The 27,245-nt window shown below is 42.8% G+C and overlaps 2 protein-coding genes across 4 annotated transcripts; both read right to left on the bottom strand.

The window, feature by feature from the left end:
• Positions 1-10,103: 10,103 nt before the first annotated feature.
• On the bottom strand, positions 10,104-16,347 carry emx2 (empty spiracles homeobox 2). The gene is made up of 3 exons (XM_034225584.1): positions 13,890-16,347; positions 12,579-12,763; positions 10,104-11,298 (listed from the first exon to the last, which is right to left on the bottom strand). The coding sequence occupies exons 1-3, from the start codon at positions 14,278-14,280 to the stop codon at positions 11,128-11,130; spliced, it is 747 nt and encodes a 248-aa protein (XP_034081475.1). The 5' UTR covers positions 14,281-16,347; the 3' UTR covers positions 10,104-11,127.
• Positions 16,348-16,626: 279 nt separating this feature from the next.
• eif3s10 (eukaryotic translation initiation factor 3, subunit 10 (theta)) lies at positions 16,627-27,213 on the bottom strand. 3 transcript variants are annotated; one of them, XM_034225495.1, is made up of 22 exons: positions 27,039-27,213; positions 26,370-26,560; positions 26,146-26,282; positions 25,807-25,970; positions 23,771-23,970; positions 23,380-23,588; positions 23,128-23,299; positions 22,828-22,932; positions 22,573-22,671; positions 22,352-22,468; positions 22,042-22,227; positions 21,559-21,906; positions 21,368-21,472; positions 21,178-21,291; positions 20,958-21,080; positions 19,941-20,094; positions 19,468-19,649; positions 18,944-19,029; positions 18,444-18,835; positions 18,235-18,355; positions 17,663-18,132; positions 16,627-17,418 (listed from the first exon to the last, which is right to left on the bottom strand). In XM_034225495.1, the coding sequence occupies exons 1-22, from the start codon at positions 27,085-27,087 to the stop codon at positions 17,282-17,284; spliced, it is 3,861 nt and encodes a 1,286-aa protein (XP_034081386.1). In that variant the 5' UTR covers positions 27,088-27,213; the 3' UTR covers positions 16,627-17,281. The 3 variants fall into 3 exon arrangements, with proteins under 3 accessions (XP_034081386.1, XP_034081396.1, XP_034081405.1); XM_034225505.1 differs by having other exon boundaries at positions 16,627-17,415; XM_034225514.1 differs by having other exon boundaries at positions 18,468-18,835.
• Between the last annotated feature and the right edge of the window lie 32 nt (positions 27,214-27,245).

Raw genomic sequence — 27,245 nt, 5'->3', positions numbered from 1 at the left:
ATAAGAGTTCTAGCTCGCCTCCTTGATATCATCTGAATGCCCAAAGTCCTGTGATCATGCGCCGTTTCCCTCTCAGTACATGCATGCACGCCACCAGCACAAAAGACTACATATTTTCTCTTATGACTGAGTGTAATCCACAGCTAAAGAGCCCTCATTTATTTGTTGCACCCCTCCCATTTGTGCTTGCTCAATACTTAGCTGTTTTTACTACAGGTTAGGCAGGGAAACCATCTTATCTGTGACTGGAGGGATTTATTAGTGAGAAAAAGATAATTGCTATTCATAGGCCACTGGGGGCTGATTTACAACCACTAATATTTAGGATTCCTTGAGCCGTTCTTCGGCTTTTTTATCTCCAGCCCCGCCTGCAGCGAGGAGGGGAGAGAGGTCAGCTTGGACGATGAGGGATGGGCCGGGCAAAGCCTACACTAGCAATTTGGCTGAAGACTAATGTGTGAGGAAGTAGCCAACATAAAAAGGCCTCATCCACGTAGGTCTGCCTGGAGCTGACAAACACCTGTTCTACTTAACCTGTAATGAGTCTGCAACTCAGATCTGTCTTGTGTCTGTGGGAGCAATGCTAAGAAAACAAGAAATGGCAATAAAAGGGAAACATTACTGCAATCCCCCCCATGTTCTTTATTTTTCTTCCACTCCAATTTACAGTGAAAACATGACTTGTCCTCACAAAGGTCGTGCCGTGGTTATGTTGTTACCTGAAACACAGGTAGCATTTTTTTTATTTTTGTAGTATGGGAAGGGTTGGTTGCAGGCGAAACAGGAAATGAAGAGTTTTGGGCCTGTCTGTCCACGCTGATCCTCCAGCTGACCGGGAGGCAGCAGGGGCTTCAGCGAGAGTACTCAGATGTGAGGTCGCGGGTTCAAAGCCCAGGTGTTGTGCCTCGCAGCAGGACACTTCCCAGTCTAAACAGTGTAAATGATTTCAGAGAATGTAGAGGTTAACCAGAGATCAAAGAGCTCCACCTCTGAAGTGGCTCTTTCTACTGTATCTGTCAAAGACATCAGTTTGGAAACACGCTAATCTGCTCCTTTGTATTATGTGTGTGGTTAGTTAGCTTACCTACCTTAGGGGTGATACTGTTCTGTATTTTAGGCCTATAGTCCATCTGTAAACAGGTATTTAGTCAAATAGTTTTTGTTTACGTCCAATCTGCCGACATAGGCGTGGGTCTGTGTTGCTGTAGTGTTAGATAATGTTGCAGTGATTGCCTAGTCCATTCTGGTAATGGAACATGTAAAAAGCCCTTTAACAAGGACAGCACTATTTTGGCCACATCAACGGCGCACACGTTTACAAGCCAAAAATATTCCTTGTCTACATGTCAACAATGAACATTAAAGAATGAATGAAAATCGTCCTGGATGGACTAAATAAACCCCAAAAAACATGTATTTACCTTAAACGTTCTGCGGACAAAAGGTCCTAACACACTGAAAAATACAAGTTTTTGAAAATACATGTGCAGCTGTGGACTATAGGCCTTAGTGTCTGATCACTCTCAGTGTTTCTCAAACTTTTTCATACCAAGGACCACTTAACCAATAAAAAAACACTCGCGGACCACCTAACTCCACAAATATCCAAAAACACATCGTTTTTTACAAATCGCCTGAAAATTGTACAAACAAGTGGCAACATGTGTGATGAAGGTGCTTATCTGGGCTATATCATGCAATCGAAAGTGAAACTTAAGCTGGTTCCATTGCGGAGATATTCCCGCGAGAGTGCGAACAACTTAAATAAATTTATTTATTTCAAATGTGAAATTGTACCAATATACTCATGGACCACTAGGGGGCGCTCACGGACCACCAGTGGTCCGCGGACCACACTTTGAGAAGCACTGCGTCTAGATGTAAATGTGCATACGCATCGCCGATTGAAGTACAGCTCACTACTGTTCTACCATGTCTTAGTGAACACATGTAATCCTAGATAACTTTAGATAGAGTTAAACAATTACCAAATTGAATTTTTCAATTTGTTGTCCAAATGAAAAGAGCATATCAGTGGATGTAAACTGTGATTTTACAGCAGACTCAAAAAAAGCCCGCTGCTGGAGAATCCCAAGAACACGCAGCTACTTCCTTTTGATTCCCATTTCATTGATTTAATTTCTCATCCTTAAGAGATGTCACTTTGTCTGAAAATGTATTCATCCTGCATGTGCGACTCTTAATAACGCTAATCTTTTTGCCAGAGCAGAAATCTCATAGAGGGATAATCTGAGATAAATATAGTTAATTGAGGCCAGGTGAACTTTCTTTATCAGCAGCACAGTCAACCAATCTGAAGTAAATGTGATAATTAGAACGGAGATGTCTTCACCGAGAACAGAGCCCGCAGCCATTTCCCTCAAATGATATCTGATTTCAGAACACATCAGAAACACAGCGCAAATTAACGGGCTAACATATACAGTAATGTTTCCTATAGACATATGTAAACATAAGCTAGAAATAAATCCTCTACGGATCTACTTGCATGTGTTTCTGATCTTTAATGACACCTAATTACCATACATGTTATAATATAGCTAGAGCATTAACAACAATATGTTCCCTCTGAAAGGAAACAGAGCCTTCCTCTTTCGTTTCCTAGTGAAAGGGTGCTCTCATGCAGCCTGACCACCATTAACACCTCTGAGAGACCACGTCCTAATTACTCATTCAGCCTGACAGAATCTCCTTAATTACAAACTTCATTAGCCTGCAGGACTTTGTTTTTCTCCAGGAAAGGATGGAGCAGGGGACGGCTCGGGCCAAGGTGCAGAGGAGGCGAGGGTAGGGGCTTTAGCACCTTATTCCTCCATGCATTTATTTTTATTTTTTCTTTCAAAGGAGATGTTAAGACCTCAGTCAGAGATCTAATTAGATTCATGGCGAGAATCAGACACCTTTTAACTAGCCTCTGGAGTCCCCCTAAAAGGACAGCGAGATCCAGGGTAAGAGAGAGACAGAGAATTAAATGGACCTACTACTGCCTTTCATGTGTGAAGTGCTCTGATTTGCCATCTCCTCACCTCCAAATACAAAATAACCTGCAGCACTTACACACTCTGCTACCATTATACCTCGCTTATAAACACATAGGACTGCCCGCGGGGGGAGGGGAGGACAAAAGCTACAGCCAGAGCCATGTGCCGTGGCTCTGGCTCTTGCAGTAATTGGACATGAAAAGACAGATATTACCATTACCTCGGCGTCCATACATGCTACACCCTGCGTTGCACCTGTTTCTTCTCACTGATGTTTTATATTCCTGGATCTTTAATCTGAGAAAGTGATGCAGATGATCACACATTATCAAAGTCACCTGCCAGTCATTTCTGTGTGTTACATGCATTTAGAGTTCACACTGCATCCAATTATATGGTAGACAGCACTTGAGCCAGTGAGCATTACCACCAGTTAGAGTCAGGTGTGGCACAGAACACATTTGCTCACTTGCTGCTAATGCATAATGGAGTGCTGCACAAACGGTGATGTTGGAGAGTTCCCAACCATCGGCCCGACTTCAAAGTCCCCTGGTGTACGAGGAGCGCTGCTGCTGCTGCTGCTGCTGCTGCTGGAGGAGGAGTAATTATTTCACCTTAAGCTTACATAAACCCTCCGCAAGAAGTTATGTTTGTTATTAATTAGAAGGTGGCTCTCGGAAACTGCTCTTGAGATGGTTAGACAACGTTAGCATCCCTCTCCTTCAATGGCTAAGCTCTGCAGTGTGGAGGAAGAACATTATGAGTGAATGATTAGCAAGTATAATTTGGGTTAGTTTCTCTGTGGAGGTGTTAAGGTGTTCACTGGCCCATAATAGATGTCACAACCTGAATTACTACGACCAATCATTTACACCGCCTGTCAAGCAATGCTCCAGCTCTCTGAGCAGCCATGTTGCAACCCTGTGTTTACGCTCAGGACAAATAACCCAACCACTTCGCTTCTCTTTCTACATGGCTGTTTAGATGTCAGACACATCAGCACACTGTAGCACATTTTGAACACATGGATGCACAAGCGAAGAAGCAACAAACTTTGTCTCTTTTTCCAACATCATGTTCTGAATATCACTTCCATGCTCTGCTGGAGCCTTCAGTTCTGAGGCTAATGAGACAAAACCACTTTGTGAGAGGTGTTTGTTCTGAACGTACAATCAAAATGTTTGTCCCTACAACCCAGGATGTCCAAATCCCCTGAAACAAACCCACAGAGCGTTTTGTCGAGCAGCATTTTTACGCTAGCAAGAACGGAGAATGCAGAGAAACCCACATGCCTGTCCACAAATGCACAAACACAAGAGATGCCCACACAGCTCCCACAAAAATATTGTTTGTGAATATTAGTCATGTTTAAACCAACTTCCAGCGCCTGTTTATGACATCACCGACCAGAGGATTGGCACTGCTTTGCATCGATGCCACAAATAACTTGAGTGTATTTTGAAAAGCTAATAAGAGTTTGCACAAGAGCCGGGCATTTATAATTACATTACATTACATTACATTTAGCTGACGCTTTTGTCCAAAGCGACTTACAATAAGTACATTCGACCAGGAAGACACAACCTTGAAGAAAACAGAATCATATAAGTACATCAGGTTTCATAGAGCCAAACATTTCAAGTGCTACTCAACTGGCTTTAGATAAGCCAGTCCTTTATTAGTATATAAGTGCTTCGTTAATAGTTCTAACGCTCAAAGTGGAGTCGAAAGAGATGAGTTTTCAGTTTGCGCCGGGAGATGTGCAAGCTATCTGCTGTCCTGATGTCAATGGGGAGCTCATTCCACCATCTTGGAGCCAGGACAGCAAACCCACGTGTTTTTGCCGATGGGAACTTGGGTCCCCCTCGCAGCGAGGGCGCAGCGAGTCGTTTGGCTGATGCAGAGCGTAGTGCACGCGCTGGGGTGTACGGTTTAACCATGTCCTGGATGTACGAAGGGCCAGATCCATTCGCAGCATGGTAAGCAAGTACCAGTGTCTTGAAGTGGATTCTAGCAGTTACCGTTTATATAAAGGCGCTGCATGAAGCAAGAAGAAGCTGAAACTTCATGCCATACCTCTGACTGCTGTCTTTAGAACAGTTCAGGTGTTCTGATCAGTGTAACAGAGAAAACAACAGCACTTTGTTTGTGCAAGTCCTTAATTATGTTTTGAAATAGCTAAATATATAGCCTTAAACATTTATGCAGTAAACTACTTTTTCTTCTGAATTTTATAATGTTTTAGGAATTTGTTTACAGTTTGTTTTTGGTTGATTGTTGTCATTGTTCCGCATTCAGAAAAAAAGTGTTTAATGAGCAAAAGAGGCAAAAATGTGTGTCTGTGCAATAGTTGTGTATTATTTAGTTTGTTGAATTTCTGCCTTTTTTATTTCATTTTAGAATCATCAATTAAGGAGCATTGCAAACTAATTCAAGCTATTACTGCTGCATCGGTCCATAATTGTCTCTATTATAAATATACAGTAAAAATAAACATATATATGCCATGTTAGTGTTTCGCACGAGGTAAATGTTGCTTTAAATGTGTCTAATTGTAATATGGAACACTGCACACTGATGTCGTAGTAATGTTAATAAGTTATACAAAACATTTGTATGATTATCACATTGCATTACTTACACCAAATTGTAGCCATATAACTTTAAAAAACAACGTACGGTAATGCTATAAAAATGAATAGTATTTCCAAGTGAGGGGTTTATTTAAGTTTTACGTTTCACTTAGTCAACACCTGTCTATTATAAAGCACTTCATGAGAAATCCATAGTTCTAATATTACATTTTAAATATGTGTGATAGGCTCAGTTGACTCGTGTTGAAAGCGATGCACCATCCTCTCTCCAAGACGCTGTCCAAGAAGTCCACCACCATGCTGCCTCACTTTCCAGACACTGAGCACTCAACTGCCATCAGACCCAGCCAACAGAAACTTGATATTTCATGTTTTTTGGGGGTAGCTTTTTCTCCCTCCCAGCTACCAAGAGGGGGAGACACAGCGAAGTTCAGAGGGTGAAAGCAGGGACAGAGGAACAGGTGCCCACAGTTTCACCTGTCTGGTCAGTAACACACACACTCACAGCTATATTACATTTCAGCTGTAATTGCAGCCACATTTGCAGCACTTTCTCAGATATGAAACAGCAGTCCACTTTTGGATGTGAGCTGATTTCATTGGACGTGATCATATCCTGACCAAAAACCATGGACAGAAGAACAAGCGTGAAACAATTCAGCTCCAACAAGCCCTTCACCTCCACCATATTTAGCCTGCAGCAGGTACAAACAGGAGCTTCTCAAATCTGCGGTATTATTTTCCAAAGTACCTGCTGGTTGTGCCATGGTATCAGTGCTGATGATGTGGGAGGGGACTCGCAGGTCAAGAGACACAAAATAGCTCAGCAAGCACATGTGATATATTTAGTGAGGCCATTGTTTGTTTTATTTAGGGAGCGAATTGAGGATTTTCCAAACTGCAGGGCCCCTGAGGTATTTTATCAGGTGTACAGTCCGCCATGTGTTACACATTAGGGCGCTGAGGGGAATGTTGCAGATACAACCTATAAAATGTTTGGAGTTCGGACCTTCAGAGGACAGGGGGTCGACAATTGCTCTCTTCAGAGCTGGTGCAGGGAAACACTTATATGCAAATGAAACTGCATCACATTACAGCCCAAATTCCTCCTGTCATTAAAGAAAATAAACCTTAGGAATCCACGGGCTAGCAGCAGGTCATAAGAATATTAATGCTTTGGGAATAAATGTTTACTGTTGCAGCCAATGAAAGTAATAAAGAGGAAAACACAGTTTATGAGACCTTAGACTTTACGAGGCTTCCCAAACTGAGGTGTTGTGGGAGTGAGGCCGAGAAGAAGCCTGACAGACGGAGAGAGAGGCGTCTGTGCAGGTGGAAACAGTTTACAGTTTCAGAATCGCAGCTCAGTATGAATATTTCATAGTAAAAAGGCCATTTGTGACTTGTAGGTCTGCGACATCTCTTGGTCATGTGTTGTCTGTGGTGACCTCAGTGAACAGAGCAGAGCTGGGTCTGTCAGAGAGCTGGTAATGTGGCTCTAGGCTTCATTCATCTATTAACAATTGCATTTTGATGCCAGCCTCTTAGTGTGTGTCTGTAACCCTGCTCTGAATTCATTAATTGTGATGGAGGATAAAAAAGAAAAGGGAAATTTAGCAGGCTAAACAGAGTAGTGAAAGAAAAAATTAATGGGTATTCAAATGTACATATTATATAATTGACATATCACTGCCCAACACCACATTCAATGTATAATTTAAGCAAATTAAATCGAGTTTAGGCATTAACGATGAACGAATGATGTCATTGAACGCAGCAGGCCGGTTTATGCTGCGTTTTAAGATCACCCTGTGAGAAGTAAATTCAAAATCATACCAATGAAAAAACAACATGTTACTAAAATGATTTTCCCGCACTTATGTCGATGCCAGTAAAAAGCCCGTGGACTCAGTCCGAGTCAATAAGTGCTGACTGTGTTCCCGATGGCGAATTGGAAAATTGCTGCACTCGGAATACATAATCATCCGAACACATCATGGCAGCAAACGCCCCTCCCTCGTTATTAATAATAAAGTCAGAAACTGAATCCTAGGCTCCGATGTTTAATTTATTATTATGTAAGCTATTTGAAGGGTGATTGTATAGTAATTGCTCATTAGTCTTGTATATTTATTGCTGCACCTTATGTCAAGGCCAAGGGAATTGTGTGGGCTTCATTCTCTCGTTTCAAGGATCAATTTCAGAAGCAATTTGTGAAACAGGACAGATCAAGTTAGTCCTGACGTCGCGTTGAGACAGCACGGCCTACAGGTGCCACCCCAGGAACGTTTTACCGATGAAATAAATCTTACACATTATGTTGATAAACTAATCCATCCTTTTCAAAAAGCACTTCTCCATTTTAGCTCGATCAATTATTGACTTTCAGCTCTAATACCAAGTCCTGTCTCGCGCCTATCGCCTCCCCGCGCCACTATCCACATTAGTGGTGTCAGCGGACGTAATTATAGCTACTAATTGCAGATTAGAGGTTTTGGGTCAGTGGGGTCACTTGATAGGACCGACTACTCTTTTCAATGGCGGATAATCATTTCACGTTCAGCCTAAATGTTTCATGCGGCGGGGGCTCAGGTCCAAAATGCCCAGCCTGGCTCGGTGGTGAATATTTAAGGAATAATCCAGCAGTTCAGTAGCTGTGATGATGATTTATGGAGAGTTTGGCCCCTGGACGGAGCGGAGCAGCTTAAGTTTAGATAAACGGGTCACCAAAGGTCCCCACAGCTGGCCCTTTACGCACAGCACGAGCGTCTGGAAGAGGGATCTGATATGTGAGGGCCCACTTCAAGTCTTAACATACACTGTTTGAATTATGTCCGAACCGATTACATTTATCTGACCGTACTCTCAATTTGGCTAGATCTTAAGAGAATGGCGCTTTGAATTTTTTTCAACGCAATAAAATATATGTAATTATTAGCCAAGCTTTGTGGTTTGCAAATTATATGCGCAATTTATTTATTATTCGATCATTTTGGAATGTTTGGACCGAGAATAATCTATAGAAAAGTGCACTATAATTTCTAAAATTCTAAATTACAATGTTTTTATAATTTAAATATTGTAATGGGTATTTTAGATTTGTTTGCAATTTAGAATTTAAAGCCAGTCGCTTTTTCCATTTGGCAACATTTTGTTTTACATTTTTAAAACCATATCAGCAGAACACATATTTCCAATAGAATAACTGCTGCTACATTTACATTTTTGTGTAGATAATTCCAGGTTAAAAACAAACGCGTTTACATGAATCAAACTGTGCCAGCTCTAATGAGAAGCTGTCCTGTCTCCTGTGTGTCCATACAGGCGCACAGAGGGGGGGAGAGTGCGCCAAATTTGTTTGCGGCGGATCAAGGCTCACCGCCTCCACTGCACTTTCTTTATCTTAATTCCAACTTGAAAAGATATAATTATCTAGTTTGAACAGGACTGCTATCAAATCCTTCTTTAGAGGCAGGGTAGGGAAAAGCTCGAGTGGATTGTGAAGCTCTGAGCCGCTCGGTGTTGCCCGAGATAGGAGTAATGAAGTTGTGGAGTCCGGAGATACAAAGGGCATTAACCTCATTAGCATGAAACCTTTTCTTCTAACTATTGTGGGACCCTTTCAGTCCTCTAATCCCCCCTATTTCAAAGCTGGGTTTGTAATAAAGCTTTTAGGTTTTTTTTCCAAAGCTAATGGTATTCTCTAAAGATTTTTATTGCTGTTATAATCTATGGGCCGATTAAGAATTCCCTATATGCCCCCCCTCCAAACCCCAACCAAAATCACAAAAACAGCCCCTTTTAGTTAAGGAAACAATTAAACAAACCTCGCAGCAGACAACACTGGAGTTGATATGATTTCACCATAAAGAAAAAAAATCATAATCCAATGTAAATGTGATTTTTTTTTAACGGTGCATTGTTTCCTGGGGGTTTTGTGTGTAAACAGAAAATAATTTCCTGATGTAAATATATATTTTGTTTAGTTAAAGAAATCCTGTTATTTTCCCTTTCAGTCCAAAAACACTAGCAGCTTGCAGCAGGATGGAGCCTACAGGACAAGATGTTAAACAAAGATCCCATTTTGCGGCACATTGCAACCTTCCTTATCGCGTCGTGAGGGGTAGTCAGATTGTACTAAATTATGTCCAACCAAGGCCCCTTGGATCCGTGGATTAAGAGATTAAAGTGGACCACTGGGCAATGCATCCCCTTTCCCCCTCATATTACCCGCATGATAATTGCCCAAACTGATTTGCACTTTCACAAAAGCTTGTGGGGACTCTTTGTAGCTGCAGTGGAGCAGCCCACAAAAAAATCAGACTGAGAAACAAACGCAGAGCATTAAAGGCTGCAGTATTTAGTTTAAAAACCTCACTGTACACTAAATCCAAAACGATTCCGTTTGATGCCACAAAATAAAATAAAGATAATTGCCCTTAAAGCGCCAGAGGCCATATTTCAGCTATAATCAAAAGTCTTTACTTTTACTGCGCGCAACATATTGATAAAACTTTATTGACAAAATATTGACAATTACATACTTCTTGGAAGTATACTTTGTGTTAAAATTGTAGCAAACTTAACACAAACACAAACATTATTTACATTCTGTAAAAGAGGGTTTAACAGAAACATTAACTTTTAGCATTTCTGTACATGGAATACGCTCAGTGCTTGTTTTTTTTAACTCTCAATTCTTGCATTTAGTCCTTCGCGGCAACTTTTCACTGGAGGGACGTCCTGACAGAAGGCTGCGTGGGGCCACAGCGACACATTGGTAAAGCTTTAGGTTAAAGGAAAGCCCTGACACCTTCCATTTAAGTACTTTATCTGTAGTCTGATTCACTCTATTAAAAGTATTTTTTGTTTTAAATCGAAATTCAAATGTTTTGTTCTATTTTCTTTTTTCAAAAAAACACTATAACGCAGCACCGCTACTTCATATGTTTTCACAATCACTTTTACACGAGAATCATTAATTAAAGACTGCACACTTTGTAAAAAGGAAGAAGCACGACATCTCTGTTTGAAAATAGAGTTAAAAACAATATTGATTTTTTTTTCTTGGTTTGAGAAAAAACGTGTCAAATAAAAATAAAAACTACCAGGAGAAGAAAAAAAACTATACCATGCAATTCAAGTTTTACAAAAGCTGTTTGGTGTTTTGGTATCTTGGAGTGGAAATGTTTTTTTGTTTTTTCACAAAAAAAAACCTTCTGAAGTGCAAACGTCCAATATGAATTGGAGAAAAAATGAGGTGGCGGTAGATGGGAGATTGTAGTGGTGGGGGTCGGTGCGTGGAAGTGTTCAGGTGGGGGGACTGAGACACTGTCAGCCACATTTCCTAGGTCACTTGGATTGACAGACCCACGCGGTGACACAGTGCCACATGTCGGGTTTCTCTCACCCTCAGCTGCCGATCCGGAGATCTGAAATGTGACATTGGCTGTGTACCCCCCCACTGTCTCTACACGGCATCCTTTATCCATGTCCTCCATCACTCAGAAGCTAATAAAGTCTCTTTTTTTTTAATCGTCCGAAGTGACATCAATTTCCTCTGGGCTGCTCCCCTGTTTAGTCGCCATTCTCCACCGGTTTATGTGATGCGATCCTTTCTTCTTCTGCTGAGACTCCGAGCCCTCCTCCTCCAACTTCTGTCGCTTAAACTTCGTCCTCCGGTTCTGAAACCACACTTTTACCTGAAGAGGAGAAAAAAACAGAGAGAAAAGAAAAGAAACTTGATCAGTGTCACTAGATAAACCGCGATTGGCCAGTGCGCAAAACCACGCGTAAAAGGGACACATTGTTATTGTAGCAGGGCTTAATGTAAGCAGGCAGCTGTGGAATGAGAATACAAAATAAGGTAAACTGTGATCTGCAGTGGTGATCAGAGAGGACACAACCTCCAGAATAAACATGGGTTAATTATATTGTCAACCATGCATTTAAATCCTCAAATTAAAGCTGATATAATATTACTTTTACGCACAAATACTGCACTTAATATGCCCTTAAAAACAAATGATGTCTGGGAAAAGTTAGGTAAAGTAGGTCAACATTTGTTTCGAAAAAATCGTATTTCTGCCAGCATGTGAACGTTTATAAGAAATAAAGGAGTGACATTTTTAACACACAGTTTCACACAGTCCTCTAAATCGACTGAGCTCTGTTAAACGGTACCTCGGGGAATTAACAACATCTAAATCGATAAATTGTCTGTTCCTGCTTTGTCACTCGGCAGCCCCCTTTTTATCTCTTAAATGGCAACCGAGGTGCATTTAATAAGCCTTCCGTGGGCCAATTAAAGTAGGTGATGGTTCATTTCTCCCTTCAGTCCCTCCAAAGGCCCCGCCGCCCAGAGCAGCCGCGGCGGACAAAAGACAGCGGCTGATGGGCTCAAACAGCATCTTAAATATGGCAGGGGGAATTCACTGAACCCGCCTCGCTCTTTGTATCGCCTATCCCATAAAATGGTTAACTGGTTAATTTGCCCTCCATTTTGAAAGGCAACATTCTCCCCCCAAAACAAAGTAATTCAACCCCTCCTAAAATGAGGTTAGGCCTATACAATGACAGTGGATCGGATCCAACAGAAAGCCTCTGTCTGCCATTGACAACATGCATTTATGGACTCTGGTCTGTAGAAACAATATGCTGATTATTTAAAATTATTGTTTTGCTTGCTAAATGTCTATTCTTTGTTGTCATTAAGATACATATACCAGCTTGATTCAAAATGCATCACGACCCACGTTTAAGACCACAAGTAAAACATATCACATCTAGTCCACCAGCCATAATGTGAGGGATATATATTTTAAATGACTAAATAATAAAGTGCAAATAGGCCAATTCTAATGGCAATAATATGACACAACACACCAAAAAGCAATATATCAATTTCAAAATAAAATGAGCGCACTGCCCAGGTCAAAGAAAACAGCAACATGTTTAATGTTAATAAAATAAAAATTCTTACCTGAGTTTCTGTGAGGCTAAGGGTGTGGGCGAGCTGTTTTCTTTCTGCTCCCACCACGTAATGGTTTTTCTCAAACGCGTGTTCGAGCCGCAGGAGTTGCGAAGGTGAAAAAGCTGTCCGGATTCTTTTGGGCTTTCTTGCCAGCGCGTTGTGCAAAAGGAAGCTCTCTGGACTCGTTTCATTACCTGGAAACGAGCACAAAACGAGGATCAGTCATGACCTTTCTTTTATTCTCTAAGATATTAACATGTCCATAACAAGCAGGCCTGCGCACAGCTAGGAAACAATAGTGTACCTCAGAGGGCAGACTGGAAATACGGCATGATAACAATACATGAGAAGGAGCTGGATATAAGTATTAACTTGAGATCATTTATCCAACACATGCTATTTTAAATTATTTACTATTGTTGACCTTTTTCATTTAAAATGTGTGAGACACAGCATGAAGTAAAGGGATAAAGAAACACAAATCAGGGGTGTAATCCTGGACCTATAATTAAATTATCTCAAAAATAGCATATGTAAACACTATAACAGGTAAAATGGAAACAGCATGAACATTTTCAAATAAACAGCAGGTAAAAACACTTTATAGGCCTACATTAATTTAGAATGCATTTCTTTAAATTGTGTTAATTTTACTTTTATTTGTCAGGAAAAAAAAAATACTTTCGAATATAAATACCATAAAATGAGCGAACAAAATCATTAAATAATAAACACATTTTCCTAGTCTACAAACGCAAGGGGCCAAGTCAACTCAGTTAATAAAATCCAAATTACCCAAAGATCTGACTCATGTCAGCCTGAAATAATTAGCATAGATTAAATAAATAACAACCCTAGTTGTTGCATTTTGTATTTTTATTTAAAATGTGAGTTAAGTCTTTGCATAAACTGCCGAGCATTAGTTTCGTTTTTACGCATGGATAAGATCATATATCCAATGCTAAAAATAACCTCCACTACAGTACAACAAGTCACCATTTCTAGTAATCTTTTTTTAGACTTGAATAGTCTCTCTAAACAGCTTAAGAAGCCACGGCCACATTTCTTTTTACATTTTCCTCGAGATTTCCCTTTATTTAAATGAAGAAATCCACTACACGGTCGTGTTCTTAGCGAAATAATCAGGTAAATACGTGTCATATTTTGGCCTGAAATTTGGACATGACATGCTGAAAAACTGCTCTCTATAGCTTTACATATTTGGATTCCTTATATGCTGTCTGTATTCGATGGAGAGAAGGAAATCAAACCCCTGCCGATCGTGCGTAAAAAGCCAAACGAAGCATTTGGATAACTTACCTTGAAATCTGTGACCCAAGTATCTATATCTGTGTAATAACCAGGGGTAGAAAGTTGAAGGGTCCCTTTGCTGGCTGGCAAAAAGAGGGTGCGGACTGTGTGCGGAGGAAAGCGGGTGAGCGGACATAGCGTGCGGCGGGGCCACCGAATGCATCTGGGCGCCAGAGTTCTGCTGATGAGAGACCGCCTCCGCAAACACCAAGTCCGGGTTCGAGTAGACGCCCCTGCCGCCGGAGTGGAAGCCGTTGAGGAAGGGGTTCATCTGGCCGGAGTTTGCATAGCTGAGTGCCGCTGGCCGGATGGGCTCCTCGGTGCGGGACAGCGGTAGAGGATTATCCTTCGCCACTAAAGACTCTATCGTAAAACACCTCTTGGGTGTAGGCTGAAACATTGTCTGATAGTCCAGGTTCCCCAGTTTAAGGTGAAGCTGTGGTAGGCGCTCTCGCTTTAAAAAATACTCCACACCCAAGGAAGGAAGAAAGTTTTCTGCGCAGTAAATAAGTTTGCAGTGTCGAGAAAGCCACAAAATAAAAAGTGCTCGGCTACTCCCAGACTAATCCATGGATTCTGATCGTTTTCCTCGCCGGGTTCGTGCAGGCAGATTTGTTAGTTCATGAGCCTAATTAGCGCTGCAGTCCCATAAACAGCTTCCTCTGAAGGCTGTAATGGCATGGTGATTGGTCGCTGCCACTGCTGCTCGCCTTAAGGTGGAGAAGGGGAAGACGCTTAAAAAGTGCGTCAATGGGAAGCAGGGGCGCGGAGAGGCGGACTCGAACGCGCAACACGGAACGGATTCGTCCAGAGGAGCCCCCCACACGCGCGCACACACTTACTCACGCGCAGATATCTCCAGGACATTTAACACACTCATCTGGACCAGTAAAGCTCAAGGTAGCCTGCTTATTTGCATTTAATGGCTATGACAGCTTCAAACAGATTTTTTTAAGGGTGGGTGTGCGTGTAGTGTTAGTATTAGCAAGTGATTACTTTTAATTATGCACAACAATGTTGCGCAAACATCAAATCAACTCTATTAAAGTCTATTATAGTCGATGCTGCTGGCTCGGATAATACTCAACAGCAGCTGTTTAATTGGCCTTCATTTATTTCTCCATTTTTAACAATTTCTGTATTTAATTCTTGTTTGGTCCTAGCTCCTTTTAATTTTCTTCAGATACTATTAGTACGATTCAAATTAAAGAATGCACTTAATTTCTGCTGGGTGGGATCACTGGTAGACTTTATATTTCGAGCTTTTGTCAATAAAACAGGATAGTGTCAGTCTTCAAATGTCAGTTACACCTTCCCACTCATGAGTCGCTGGTTGCCATTCAGTGTTTTTGAATGAAAACGCTCAGGTGTTTTTTGGAGGGGCTACCTGTGACTGCAGCTGTCCCCCTGAGAGCAGCACGAGGCTGCAGCCATGGCCGCGCGCCGAGGGCCTCACAAAGACATGAAAAACATTAATAACACGCACAGTTAAGGCTGCTCATATAAAACCAAAAAACACTAATTAAAAGATGCAGCCATAACAATGAAAAAAAAAACGTATTGTGATTAACATTGTATTAATTTATTTTTGAATACATATTCTTTCAGTTTGTATAGCTTGGTTGCATGTTTCTTGAGTGTTGGTGGGGATCTTGAAATGCATTTAGAACGACTTCAGATGCAAGAAAATTGAAGTCGCAGTCAAAGTAAACATGTTATTTAAGTATGGCATTATTATTGTTGTTATGACTAGAATATAGGACACAATTGTTCATACAGCTTATGGAGCAGTCGGTTTATTTGTGCGGCCAGGTTAAAGGTCTGTGTAGAATACAATAGGCTGTGAACTAAAGCCTCAACAGTTGTAGGCCTGCATCACATAATACAACTGAATGGACATTGTTAAAATGTGTCATATTCAATTGTAATGATCAGGAATCGTTAGCAGTTTGGATGTTTTATTTTCTTTAGTGAATTTATAAAGGTGCCTTTTTTTATATATAAAAATCGTACCAAATAAATGTCAATGTCTTACACATGAAACGCATTTTTATCCTGATGATTATAGTAACATTATTCTATACAACGCTTTAAAATGGGGCAGGTCCACATTCAAAGCCATTTGTTGTGACGGAATATTTAGTTTTAGTTCAGTATGGTTGAAGTTTTTTTTAAACAACTCTTACATGATGTTATTGGTTTTCTAAGTGGCTGACTGACCGCTGCATGCATGTTCATATTGAGTTTTCCTGAGTTAGCTGCTGATCGTGGACATGAACCAGAGCAGCTCTGACAGGGAGACGCGTGTCCTCTGCACGGAGCTTTACCGACCTCTAGTGGTCAGTTACATAATGGTGTATACGATGGAACCAAAACTGGGCTTGAAGAGCTTTAGGGTAACTTAAAATGATGAAGAGCCAGCAAGTCCACAACATGATGACGAATAGTTTAGTTTTACTGGTGTTGCACTAGGAAGAAGTTAGGTCAGGTGGATCCAATACTTCAGCTGCTGGGATCCAAGATGTTGAAGTGGACACCTATTTCCAAGTCAAGTCGTACTTTCACAATTTAGTTTTTACAGAGGTACTTAAAATGAATAATAGCATTAATACTCCTACTACTTTATAAGGTTAGGTTAATCCTCCTACCCCACGTAGGGAACTGTGACATTTGTGTACACTAAACAAATAAGTGTGATGCTATCATTATAGGTGATATGTCATTTAAGATTAAATGAACAATTAGGTGGTGAGCAAACATCTTTATTAATAAAGGCTTTAACTGTTGACATGCAACCTGGTTGGGTACCGTTGATTGCAGAGATAAAACCACACACTGGATATCAGGCGAGATCAATTGAATGCATGCACATCAAATGTAAATGTATCTAGTTCTTGAACAGGTTCACTGACGCATTTGACCAACTCATGTCATTGCCTTTACAGGGAGATGTGGATCTGTGGCATATCATAACATCTATGCAATGGGAATTATTTAAAAAGAGGCAGTTGGTGATGCTCTGAATTTTCATAGAAAGTTGTTGCAGGTAATTATGTTATCAGTATAGTTAGGTTTACTTCTTCATGTAAGGTAATAATACTCCTAACCACTGGGGGCAGCTTTGCTTACTCTGATGGTTTGCATGAGGCCAAAGTGCACACACAAGTTCATTGGTTGATGGTGATCTGGCTGGTGGGAGCCTCTGGTCCAAACAACTGTAAAGAAATGGAGATAAAAGAAAAAAAATCCCCAGGAAAACTATTGTCTATAATTATTCAATTCAAAGTAATAACGCACATGAGTATTAGAAGCGTGTGGCCATTAATTTATAACTGGCTGATGGGAATCCAAATTTATTTTTCAGAACCAATTTCATTGAACCAATTGGATGCAGATGTGGCTCAGCGGCGGACAGTGGTCCAGCCGTCATCATCCGTCTCGTTCTTGATGCGGCGAGCGTTGGCTTTTTCTTCCTCGGTCTCACCCTCTTTGGGACGCTCCTCTCGCTTCTCCTCGCCTCCACGACGCCAAGAAGCTCCTTACGGAAACAAGGACGCTCATTAGGAGAGGTTTCAACAGAAACATTTTGACATTACAAGCAAGACTCTTCCTCAAACACAGGCTCTAGCAGAAATTAGGGTAAAAGCGACCTCTGTTGGTTGAACTCAACACTGCCACATAGGTCAACAAGACTTCACATCTTTTAAGGAAAACAAATGATGCAGCAAAGCTGTATCCCTGATGTTCATGCAGCGGTTACATTTTGAAATCTAACTGCTTACCATCCTCTGTTTCTCTGGGTGGGGCTCTGACTTCACGCTCATCCCGGCTCTCTCTGATCGGACGCTCAATCTGACGCTCGGCTGGACGCTCGATCTGACGCTCGGCTGGACGCTCGATCTGACGCTCGGCAGGACGCTCGATCTGACGCTCGGCAGGACGCTCGATCTGACGCTCGGCCGGACGCTCTGCCGGACGCTCTGCCGGACGCTCTGCCGGACGCTCTGCCGGACGCTCGATCTGACGCTCGGCCGGACGCTCGATCTGACGCTCGGCCGGACGCTCCACACGCGGACGCTCGATCTGACGCTCCTCACGCGGACGCTCGATCTGACGCTCCTCACGCGGACGCTCGATCTGACGCTCCTCACGCCCTCCTCGACGATCATCACTGTCAGCGATCTCTTTTCGAGAGTCTCTCCAGCTGCTTCCTCCTTCCTCTGTGCCGGGTCTCCTCCAGACACTCTCCTCTCTGTGAATAGATTGTGAAACTAATTAACACAACTCCTTGCAGAAAACGTAGTCATGATGTCCTCCGCATTATTACAAAAAGGAATAAGTCTGTGAGGCTCACTTGACTGGACGCCGCTCGCTTGGTTTGGGCTCTTCTTCAGTATCATCGTCTTTCTCCCTGGACTTGTCCCTGGGAGGACCCCAGCTGTCCTCGCGAGCCTTCTCTCGCTCACGCCAACCACCTGCAACACATGCATTTTCTCATCATCCTGCTACAGTTAACTAAGACAGCTCTTTCAGTTATTACCAGCTGAAAGGCCACAGGCTTACCAGGCCGTGCTTTGTTATCCTCACCACGACGTGGAGCCTCTTCAACGCCTCTCTTTCCACCCTTCTCTTCATCATCTCCCCCTTTCCTGGGACCCCAGGTGTCATCCGTGCCTCTGCGAGAACTTCTGTCGTCATCAAAGCCACGCCTCGGGGCACGGTCGTCATCGAAAGCACGCCTCGGGGCACGGTCCTCCTCGAAACCTCTACGTGTACCGCGGTCATCGTCGAAGCCTCTGCGTATGGGGCGGTCCTCATTTTCGCCACGCCGGGGGGCTCTGTCGTCATCGAAGCCCCCCCGACGGGGTCCTCTGTCTTCTCCATCCCTGCGGAAACCTTCCGCTCGCCTGACAGGAGCTTCTCTTTCCTCGTTGTCATCCTCCTGTCTCTTTTCCCTGGAGAGAGCAAAGGTATTGTTAGGGGAGCCTGCCCTTTTTTTCTTTTCTAATGGTGTTAAAACAAACAGACATTTTTTTATGGAAAATAGAGGCACCAACACCTACTTGTCAGGCAAAGCTGTGCGCTTCCTCCACCCTCCTCCTCCTTCCTCCTTCTCAGTGTCCTTTGCAACCTCCTTTTCGCTCCAATCCTGTATAAGCAAAACATATCGATCAACACACATTGTGTTATTACAGCACCATCACTTTTTTTGGCCTGTCCATTATTTAGCACTCAGTTATTCACTCTGACATGATAGATTTGTGCTCCTTTCCATCATCTAAACTATAATGATAAATTAAAGGTGGATCTCATTAACTAGCAACATGTATACACAGGTGTGACCTTACCTCATTTTATATATTTGACTGATTGAAAGCCATTCATAATGCAGTAAAATAAAGTTAAATGTAGTTTTTCAAAAAACTCTTTATTTGAATTGTAGGGTTAGGGCAGTATGGTCCAGATTTACCTTGGTAACATAGCATGATAAACGTATATAGAGAAATAACCTAGAATTCCCACTGCTCTTGTCAGTAACTGTAGGCTCTGACCATGAGCCAAGAAATAAGTACTAATCTAGTTGTACCTTGGGTTTCTCCTCGGCTGGGACCCGTTTCTCTTCGTCACGACGGCGTTCCCGCTCCTCGATCTCCTGTTGACGAGCGCGCTGCTTTCGTTCCTGCTCCTCGAGTTTGCGCAGACGCTCCTGGTACTCCCGATCCTCCTCCTCTCGCTGCTCATGTTCAATGCGTTCAGCCTCCTCACGCTCTGCAAGAGAAGCAGAAAACTATGTGTTCAAACCTTGACAAAATGACAGCATTAAGCCTGGATAAAAAACATATATAACAGGGTGCGATATACTTGGAGTGGCCTCGCTGATTGGAAGAAAAACATTCTTTCTTGACTGATCATTTGTGATGTCCAATTCCAATACCCATGCGAAAGTCATCAGGCCAATGAAACAACCCCAAAAACAACTTTATCTACAACTGCTAAAAGAACACCCAAATGTCCTCCTTCGCTTCCTAGCATGAAAGTTTGAAAACAGAAATGAAATACCTTTCTTGAGTGACTCCTCGTGGATACGCTGAGCATCTTCCTCTTTCTGACGGTAGAAGTTGTTACGCCTGTCCTCTTTGCGCTGCTTCTTCCTTTCTTCCATGCGCTTTTTCCTCTCCTCCACCAAGCGATCCTCAAAGGTTTTCAGTTTTTCCTTCAAAGACAGAACAGTGAATTTGTTACCACTGCACCCTAGAAAAAAAAAACTATTTCTCTGCCCCAGCAAAGTTGCAAAAAGCAAATGACTGCTGTAATGCGCATTTCCACTGCAGGGCCTCGCACGGCTTAGTTAGGCCTCGGTAGGCCAGGCTCACTTTATGCTGCGTTTCCATTACAGTTTAGTAGCTGGGGCAGTAACTATAGTAACGCAGTGTAGGCGGAGCAGTGACTTCATCTTCAATGCAAACCACAAAACCAACATCAGCTGTTAGCACTCAGAGCTCACAGCTCCTCATATCCGTTCAGAAACTTGACAAAAGTTAAACAAGTACAAACCACAGACTGCCTGTGTCATGGTGAATACAGTCGCTGGTTTATTTATGTCTGTATAGGCCGTTGTTGTGAGTGTGGACGGTCGGAGCATATACTGCGTTAGCTTAGCCAAGCTCCATTCAGAAAACACGCATTTTAAAAAGGTGTTTCGCCTGCCGTCTGTCTGCAGACTTGTCAAAGCATGAATTCATGGTTTTTACTAACCGGTATCAGTATGTTGTTACTTCGGCATCATTTTGAAACGTGTATTACAATTAAATCACGGTCAAATATGTTCATCTTGTTACAGTTGTAGCCCCCTTGCCAGCGATTCTCTCACTAGTTTAGCATACTCAGCCCGGTTGTTGGCCCGGAAAGAACCGCGATTTTGGAGGGCCCGAAAAACTGTAAAAAAGTAGCCGTTAGCCGGAACCACCCCTAATGGAAACGCAACCAAAAACGGGCCCGCTTAAACCATGCTACGTGCTGCAGTGGAAATGCGCCACAAGTAACTCAACATGAGCTGATGAAAGGACTAAGTCTTACCTCATAGACACAGCTACGAGCAGCAGTTATTTTGCCCAAGAAGCTTTCTTTGTCCTCCATCATCCTGGACATGCGCTTCTTGTGCTCCAGAGCCTTCTCCCGCTCGACTTCCATGTTACTGATCTACAATAAGAAAAGATACAAATCTTATATTCTAGAAATTCACCTGGGTTCATTTCATTTATGAGATCTATGCACGTGTTTATTTGTATGTACATACCCTATCCTCCTCCTGGAGCTCCCATAGTTCCATGTCCTTGATTCGCTGCTCCTCATAAGCCTGTTTGATGAGAGGAATCTCCTCCAGACGTTTGGCCCTCTCAAAGTAGTCAATCTGGAGAGAAAGATAGATTAGTGTCCAGTTCTCACCTAAGTGACTGATGTTTTCACTGATGCCTCACTCAAGTTACCTTTTTCTCCTGGTTCTTCAGGCGTTCCTGGAGTTCCCTCTTCTCCTTCTCCAGCTGCTCCACCTGTTTGGCCATGATGAAGTCAGGGTCCAGCTCCTCGAGGTCCTGTACAGAACATATTTGTTAGTCTTAACTTTAAACCTAATATGACAGTGAACATGCATTGCAACATGGAGTTACATCTATATTACCTCAATATCAATATCCTTGAAGGCCTTGGCTCCAAGCTCGGTCTTCTTGATCTGCTCCAGCCGCTCACGGACTGTCTTCTTCTTGATCAGCTCGTGCTCCTGCATGATGCGCTCCTTCTCCCTCTCTTTGGCTTCCTGGCGCAGTCGCTCCTCCTCGGCCTTGCGAACCTTCTGCATCTCAGCTTCACGCAGCTCCAGCTCCTCCTTCTCACGCGCAATGTTCAGGCTCTCCAGGCGTTCCTTACGCTCTTCGATGGTCTGTCTACGAGCCAGTATGCGCTGGTGATCCTTGCGTGCGTTTTTCAGATAGGCAGCCATAGCCAGCTGGCTCTGCTCCTCGCGCTCTTGCTGAGAAGGAGACATATTTAAATGCTGTTTAGTATAGAATTATTATCACAGATACCTGTATTTGCAGGTAGGTAAAAAGCTAATATTGCTGTTTCTGCGTGCCTGTATATGAGAGTTCATTGGAAGGGAACTCACCAGGATGGAGGCAGGCTTGATGACCTGAACGGCCTTAGCCAGAGAAGAAGACATAGCAGTCAGCTGGTTCCTTATCTGCGCTGATGGCATGTTCTGCAGGAATGGACCGACAGGGGCGTCTTCTTTGGTCGAGTAGTTCAGGTCGGAGCCAAAGCTCAGATTTCGAGAGGTGTGGTCTATACGGACCTACAGGGAACAGCACATTTTGATGAATTGTACAAAACAGTAAAAATTAAAAACACACTCAACTGTTATACAATTTGTATCGGTTGATCAGTAGTTTATGGATCTCTCCTTGGGTTGACCTTACCTGCAGATCACAGTGGCGGGCAGCATCCACAATGGAGCGCTCCAGCTGGAAGGCGTCCACAAAGGGAACCAGGGAGGCCAGGCGGGTGAACTCGATGCTTTGATAGATCTGTGCAACCTAATAAAACCAATGGAGAACACATTTGAGGGATTCAGCTATTATATTTTAAGAATGGATTAAGGAGAGCATTCCAGTGGAAGGAAAAGAGTGAAGTCAATTACCTGTTGCAGGAGCCTCAGGATGGTATTACCCTGCAGGTGAGGGACATAGTGCTGCAGATCAGACTCCTTCTCAGACTGGTCTCTCACCCAGTTCAGCACCTGGTGGGAGAATACGTGTGTTAACATGTGCTTTAATGAAACATGACCAACTACAATCAATTCATCCAAAAGTTTTGTAAATGAACTGCAACTAAAATGACAAAAATGGATTCTATAATGTCCGTATTATAAAGCTGGTTGTTGCAAGGTGTTTACCTTGGTCATTCGTCCGCTCAGCTTCAGAGGGTGAAAGTCTACCTCGAGCCAGTTGTACAGTTCCTTCACTTCGGGTACAACATACTGCAGCAAGTTAAATCTCACCTAGAATAAAAACATTAGAATAAAAACGTATTAGCAATATGTACCAACAGCCTTACAAGAGTAGGTTAAAGACACTTTTCAAACCATTTTACTCATCACAAAAGCAAACAATTAAGAGTTTTGTTTGTACCTACTAAAAAAGGTTTGAGGAACACTGTTGAAACCTAGAATACATAACATATGCAGATGCTGTACCATGTCATTGATGAGACTCTGCCGGGTTGGTGGAGACTGCAGGCCCAGGAGGGTGGCCAGCCGGCGTTGTTTTTCAACAATGATGCCATCCATGTCCAGCAGCCGAGCAATGTCTGTGCGCTCGGGGGTGATGGGGATAGACAGCGTGGCCAGGAGGACTCTGGTGGACATCCTGAAGATCCAAAATAAGCATCATTAACCATTTGCTCACTACCAAAAGCAAAAGATGTACACGGATAGTAAATAAAATACCTCTGCATCTCATCTTGGGTCAGATTCTTACGCATCTCCCTGGAGAGGTGATAGAGCCGGTGGAGGGTGCAGGCGTGGAAAAGAGCGTTTCCAGATTTCCAGAACACAGTCGACACCTTGTTGTAGTAGTTGGCCATCAACTGGGGCTTGGGAGGCTTTTTGGAAAGGGCAAACAGGCCATGGATGTCTTCAACAGCCTTGAATGCTTCCTGGAAAAAGACAAACAGTACTACATTGTTATAATGCTTCACTTTGAGTATGTCACATTTTCAATACACTGGAAGACATGTATTTATTACTATACTGCCTTTTGGTTTTCATACAGAGCATACACTTTATATTATAAGTTGTATTAATCCCTTGAGATAAAATCAGTGTATGGTGTACAGACCTGCCAGAGCTCCATGCTGATGGCGCTGTCCAGCTGCACCAGGCGAGTCTCCAGGTGCATGGACTGACTCTCCGGGTTGTTCAGGTTGATGGCCGTGCTCTGGTTGTGGTGGCGCTGGATCTGACCCAGATGCATACGCAGATTGTCACACAACTTGCGAAATTCTGCTTTACGGGTGTACTGCAGGCAGAACTTGAATGCTGCAAAAAAGATTACCAGTCATTATCAGAATTTAGTTTGTAACATTCAACATTTAATGTATGGCTTAATTTCTATTTGATCATTTTCTTTTTGAGTACATTTGAATATATTCATAACTTGGAATAATCTTATTAAAACCATATAGATAAAAGCAGTTTTCACATGAAATATTAAAATGTTTATTACATAATGAAACCTATTGAATTAGTCGGTTTGATTTTAATTATTTTACTCGATGTATGAGAAACAGTTTTTTATTTAAAAATAGGTGCTGATGCCATTTTTTGTACATAGGCAGGGGTGCACATAACTTTTTTGCCCTGGTTCTCAAAGGAGCACCTGGAGATGTTGCTTGGTGCTCATCCTTAAGATGAAATAAATAAACCGGTCTTTATTTGCCAGACACACGGCACAGAACACACAGAGGTGAACACAAGACAACATTAGCACGAGCAGTAATCCTACAAGCTGTCATCACTACCCTCCTGACTGTTCTCCTCACTGTCTTCCTCTCTGTCAGACATGGTAGCTGATGATGTAGGCCTACTTCTTCCTCTCTGGTTGAGTCTGTGATTAGCTGCTTGCATCCACAAGTCAACAGCTGGGTTTGGGTCGAAAGTCCAGTTTTAAAGGATATTTTTGGTTACTGTCCTATAGTATATACATTGAAATGATTTAAAACCTGTTTATCCCAATAATTATAAAGGAGTGCCTTGGAAATATGTGTTTACATAAATTGTGACCAAACCTTTTGAACTTAGACTAAAGTGAACTATCTAAACACTCAGAGTCCTTTACCTCACTGAGCTGTAGTTATCAGCCTCTCAGTCTGACTGGAGAGGACTCTCCCTCCACATTATTCTAGAAACATCTTCTTCTTATATCCGCAGCTAGCACCAGATTATAATAACAACAGCGCCGGTACCGGGCGGTGCACCCTCCCTCTCTCCCTCGCACTTTGGCTGTGAGCTGCGGGCGCCAGATAAGCCAACATCCCCCATTTTCATCACGTACAGTGCCCATCGTACAGGTCAAATGAAACGTGTAACCGGGATGAAAAGGGTGTTACATTTACTTAATTATGAATATTGTTACATCAAGGCCGAAAATTAGGAAGAGCCCCAACGGTCAAAAATGTTTTTTTCCCCTCCCAGAACTACCAGTGCAGCGCCTCCACAGATCTGGCGCCCTAGGCGAAAATCAACGCCAGTGCTACGGGCCGGCCCCGAGTTCATATGCAACTCGCAAATATCTTTCTCTCTCTCTCCCTCTCTCTCAATGTTGGTACGCAAATGCGCCTTTTTTCAAATGACCCGGTGCTCTTTTTTTGGCCGAGGTGCGCACCTGCGCACCAGTTATGTGCAGCCCTGTACATAGGTTATCATTTGGACATATGGTAGCAATTTAGACAATAGAAAATGTAATACAAACAAAACATCTTTAAAGGTGGGATAGGTAATTTTGGAGAAACCGGCTCGAGTGCGCTAGAATTTAAAAATACACAGCCGGAAAAAATCTGCTACTTCCTTACAGAGCCCCTCCTCCAACATACACGAACGCGCACATGACCAATGAGGGCACGAGATAAATTTGTGCACAGATGGAAGGCTGACAGGCAGGTAGGCCGGCTAAAATGATTGGTCGTACTTTTTACAGCGCTACGGCTTCCACAGATGACATCTTTTTATGGATTTTTTGTCAAAGCACTCAAGATATTCATTGCTATCGGGATGTTAAGAGCATTACATGGAATATAACAAAAAGTGTATCTCGAGCCGGTTTCTCAAACTTACCTACCCCACCTTTAATAAAAAGTATTCCATGTGTGTCAATACCTTGCTGGGCGATGTCATGGTACAGGCGCTCCACCTTGGAGTTGTTCCTCAGCAGGTCCAAGCACTGGCGGTAGGACTCCCACAAGAACTTCACCCAAGGAGTGAGCAGCAGGCGATCGGTACGATCCTGAGTGTCCTCTCCACTGACAGCACTCAGGAGAACACTAAAGTGACAACAAGCTTAGTGTTAAAAGTGAAACCAGTAAACTGGATAACACAGGACAAAACGATACGTTTAGATTCAGTTTTTTCTATCTGTAAATTAAACGATGTCCAACTATTGATATTAAAGCCCCTTTATGCTTCACCGAAACATATTCTGCATTTGATCATCCTCACCTTTCAGGAGTCTGGATGTTGTCCAGATCCTCAATATCCAGGACCATCTGCTGGGACTCCCCCTTAGCGGTCTCAGTCTTCTCCTCCGCCAGCTTCAGGTAAGCCCTAACCACATCCTCCAGAGATTTGATGTTCACCTGAAAGCAAGATGTTCCACTTTAATTTCCAAAAAGTCTGACAAAAGCAACTACCCCATCTGTGCAAACATAACACATTTCACACACCTGCTGGCAGATGTTCTTGTACTGGTAGAGACCCTCCTTGGCCAGGTGGCTCTTGCGAAGATCCACGCAGAGCTCCAGGTATTTGAGCATGATGGGCTCGTGGATCTTCTGCCATGTTCGATGTTTCTTGCTCTTGATGACATCGTACAAAACATCCAAAGCTGGCTGCTTCTTGTCAACCTCAAGAAACTCTGTGTAAACACATCCAGAAATAGACCAACATTAGCTTCATAACCATTCAAAACATAGCATAACCACTAAACCACAGGATTTTCGCATTAGCTCTATTACCGTGGTTAGCTAAATCAGCCTGACATTGTTAGGCCCGTGGTGCTTGGTGAACGTGACATTAGCATCAAAGCTACAAGAACAAAAAGCACCAACAGCTGAGGCAATGTCAAAACAGTGATAAAGCTGACACGAGTGTTAACTGTCATCTGATGACCACCTAAATACTGATGTGTATTGTGTCACTGCCGCAATCAATTGTCAGTACAACAAACATCGCAGAGCCGGTTAGCTTAATGAAGCCGTGAACACATATGGCTTACCCGCCTTACTAGCATGCTAGGCTAACTAGCGGAGCATCAGTGACGAAGGCTAGCTACCGTTAGCTTGTTAGCATGAATGTCTGACATTTGAACAACATGATGTTGTCTTTCCACTTACCGTTCGCTCGTTTCAGAGCATTCTCCGGCCTTTGAAAATACGCCGGCATGTTTGCGGCGTTCTAGTGAGACTCAAATTGGCTGAGTAGAGTGAATTTTGACAAATTTCACCAGTCCATCCACGCCACGCACTCACCCGCTGATACGGTGCTGGCTGAGAAAGGAAGAGCCTCGTGAGCGGCCTTGCTAGGGTTGCCAGAGCAGTCAT

The sequence above is a fragment of the Gymnodraco acuticeps genome, unplaced genomic scaffold, assembly GCF_902827175.1.
Source record: "Gymnodraco acuticeps unplaced genomic scaffold, fGymAcu1.1, whole genome shotgun sequence".
Classification (NCBI taxonomy): domain Eukaryota; kingdom Metazoa; phylum Chordata; class Actinopteri; order Perciformes; family Bathydraconidae; genus Gymnodraco; species Gymnodraco acuticeps.
This window is presented reverse-complemented; position numbering and strand designations above follow the sequence as displayed.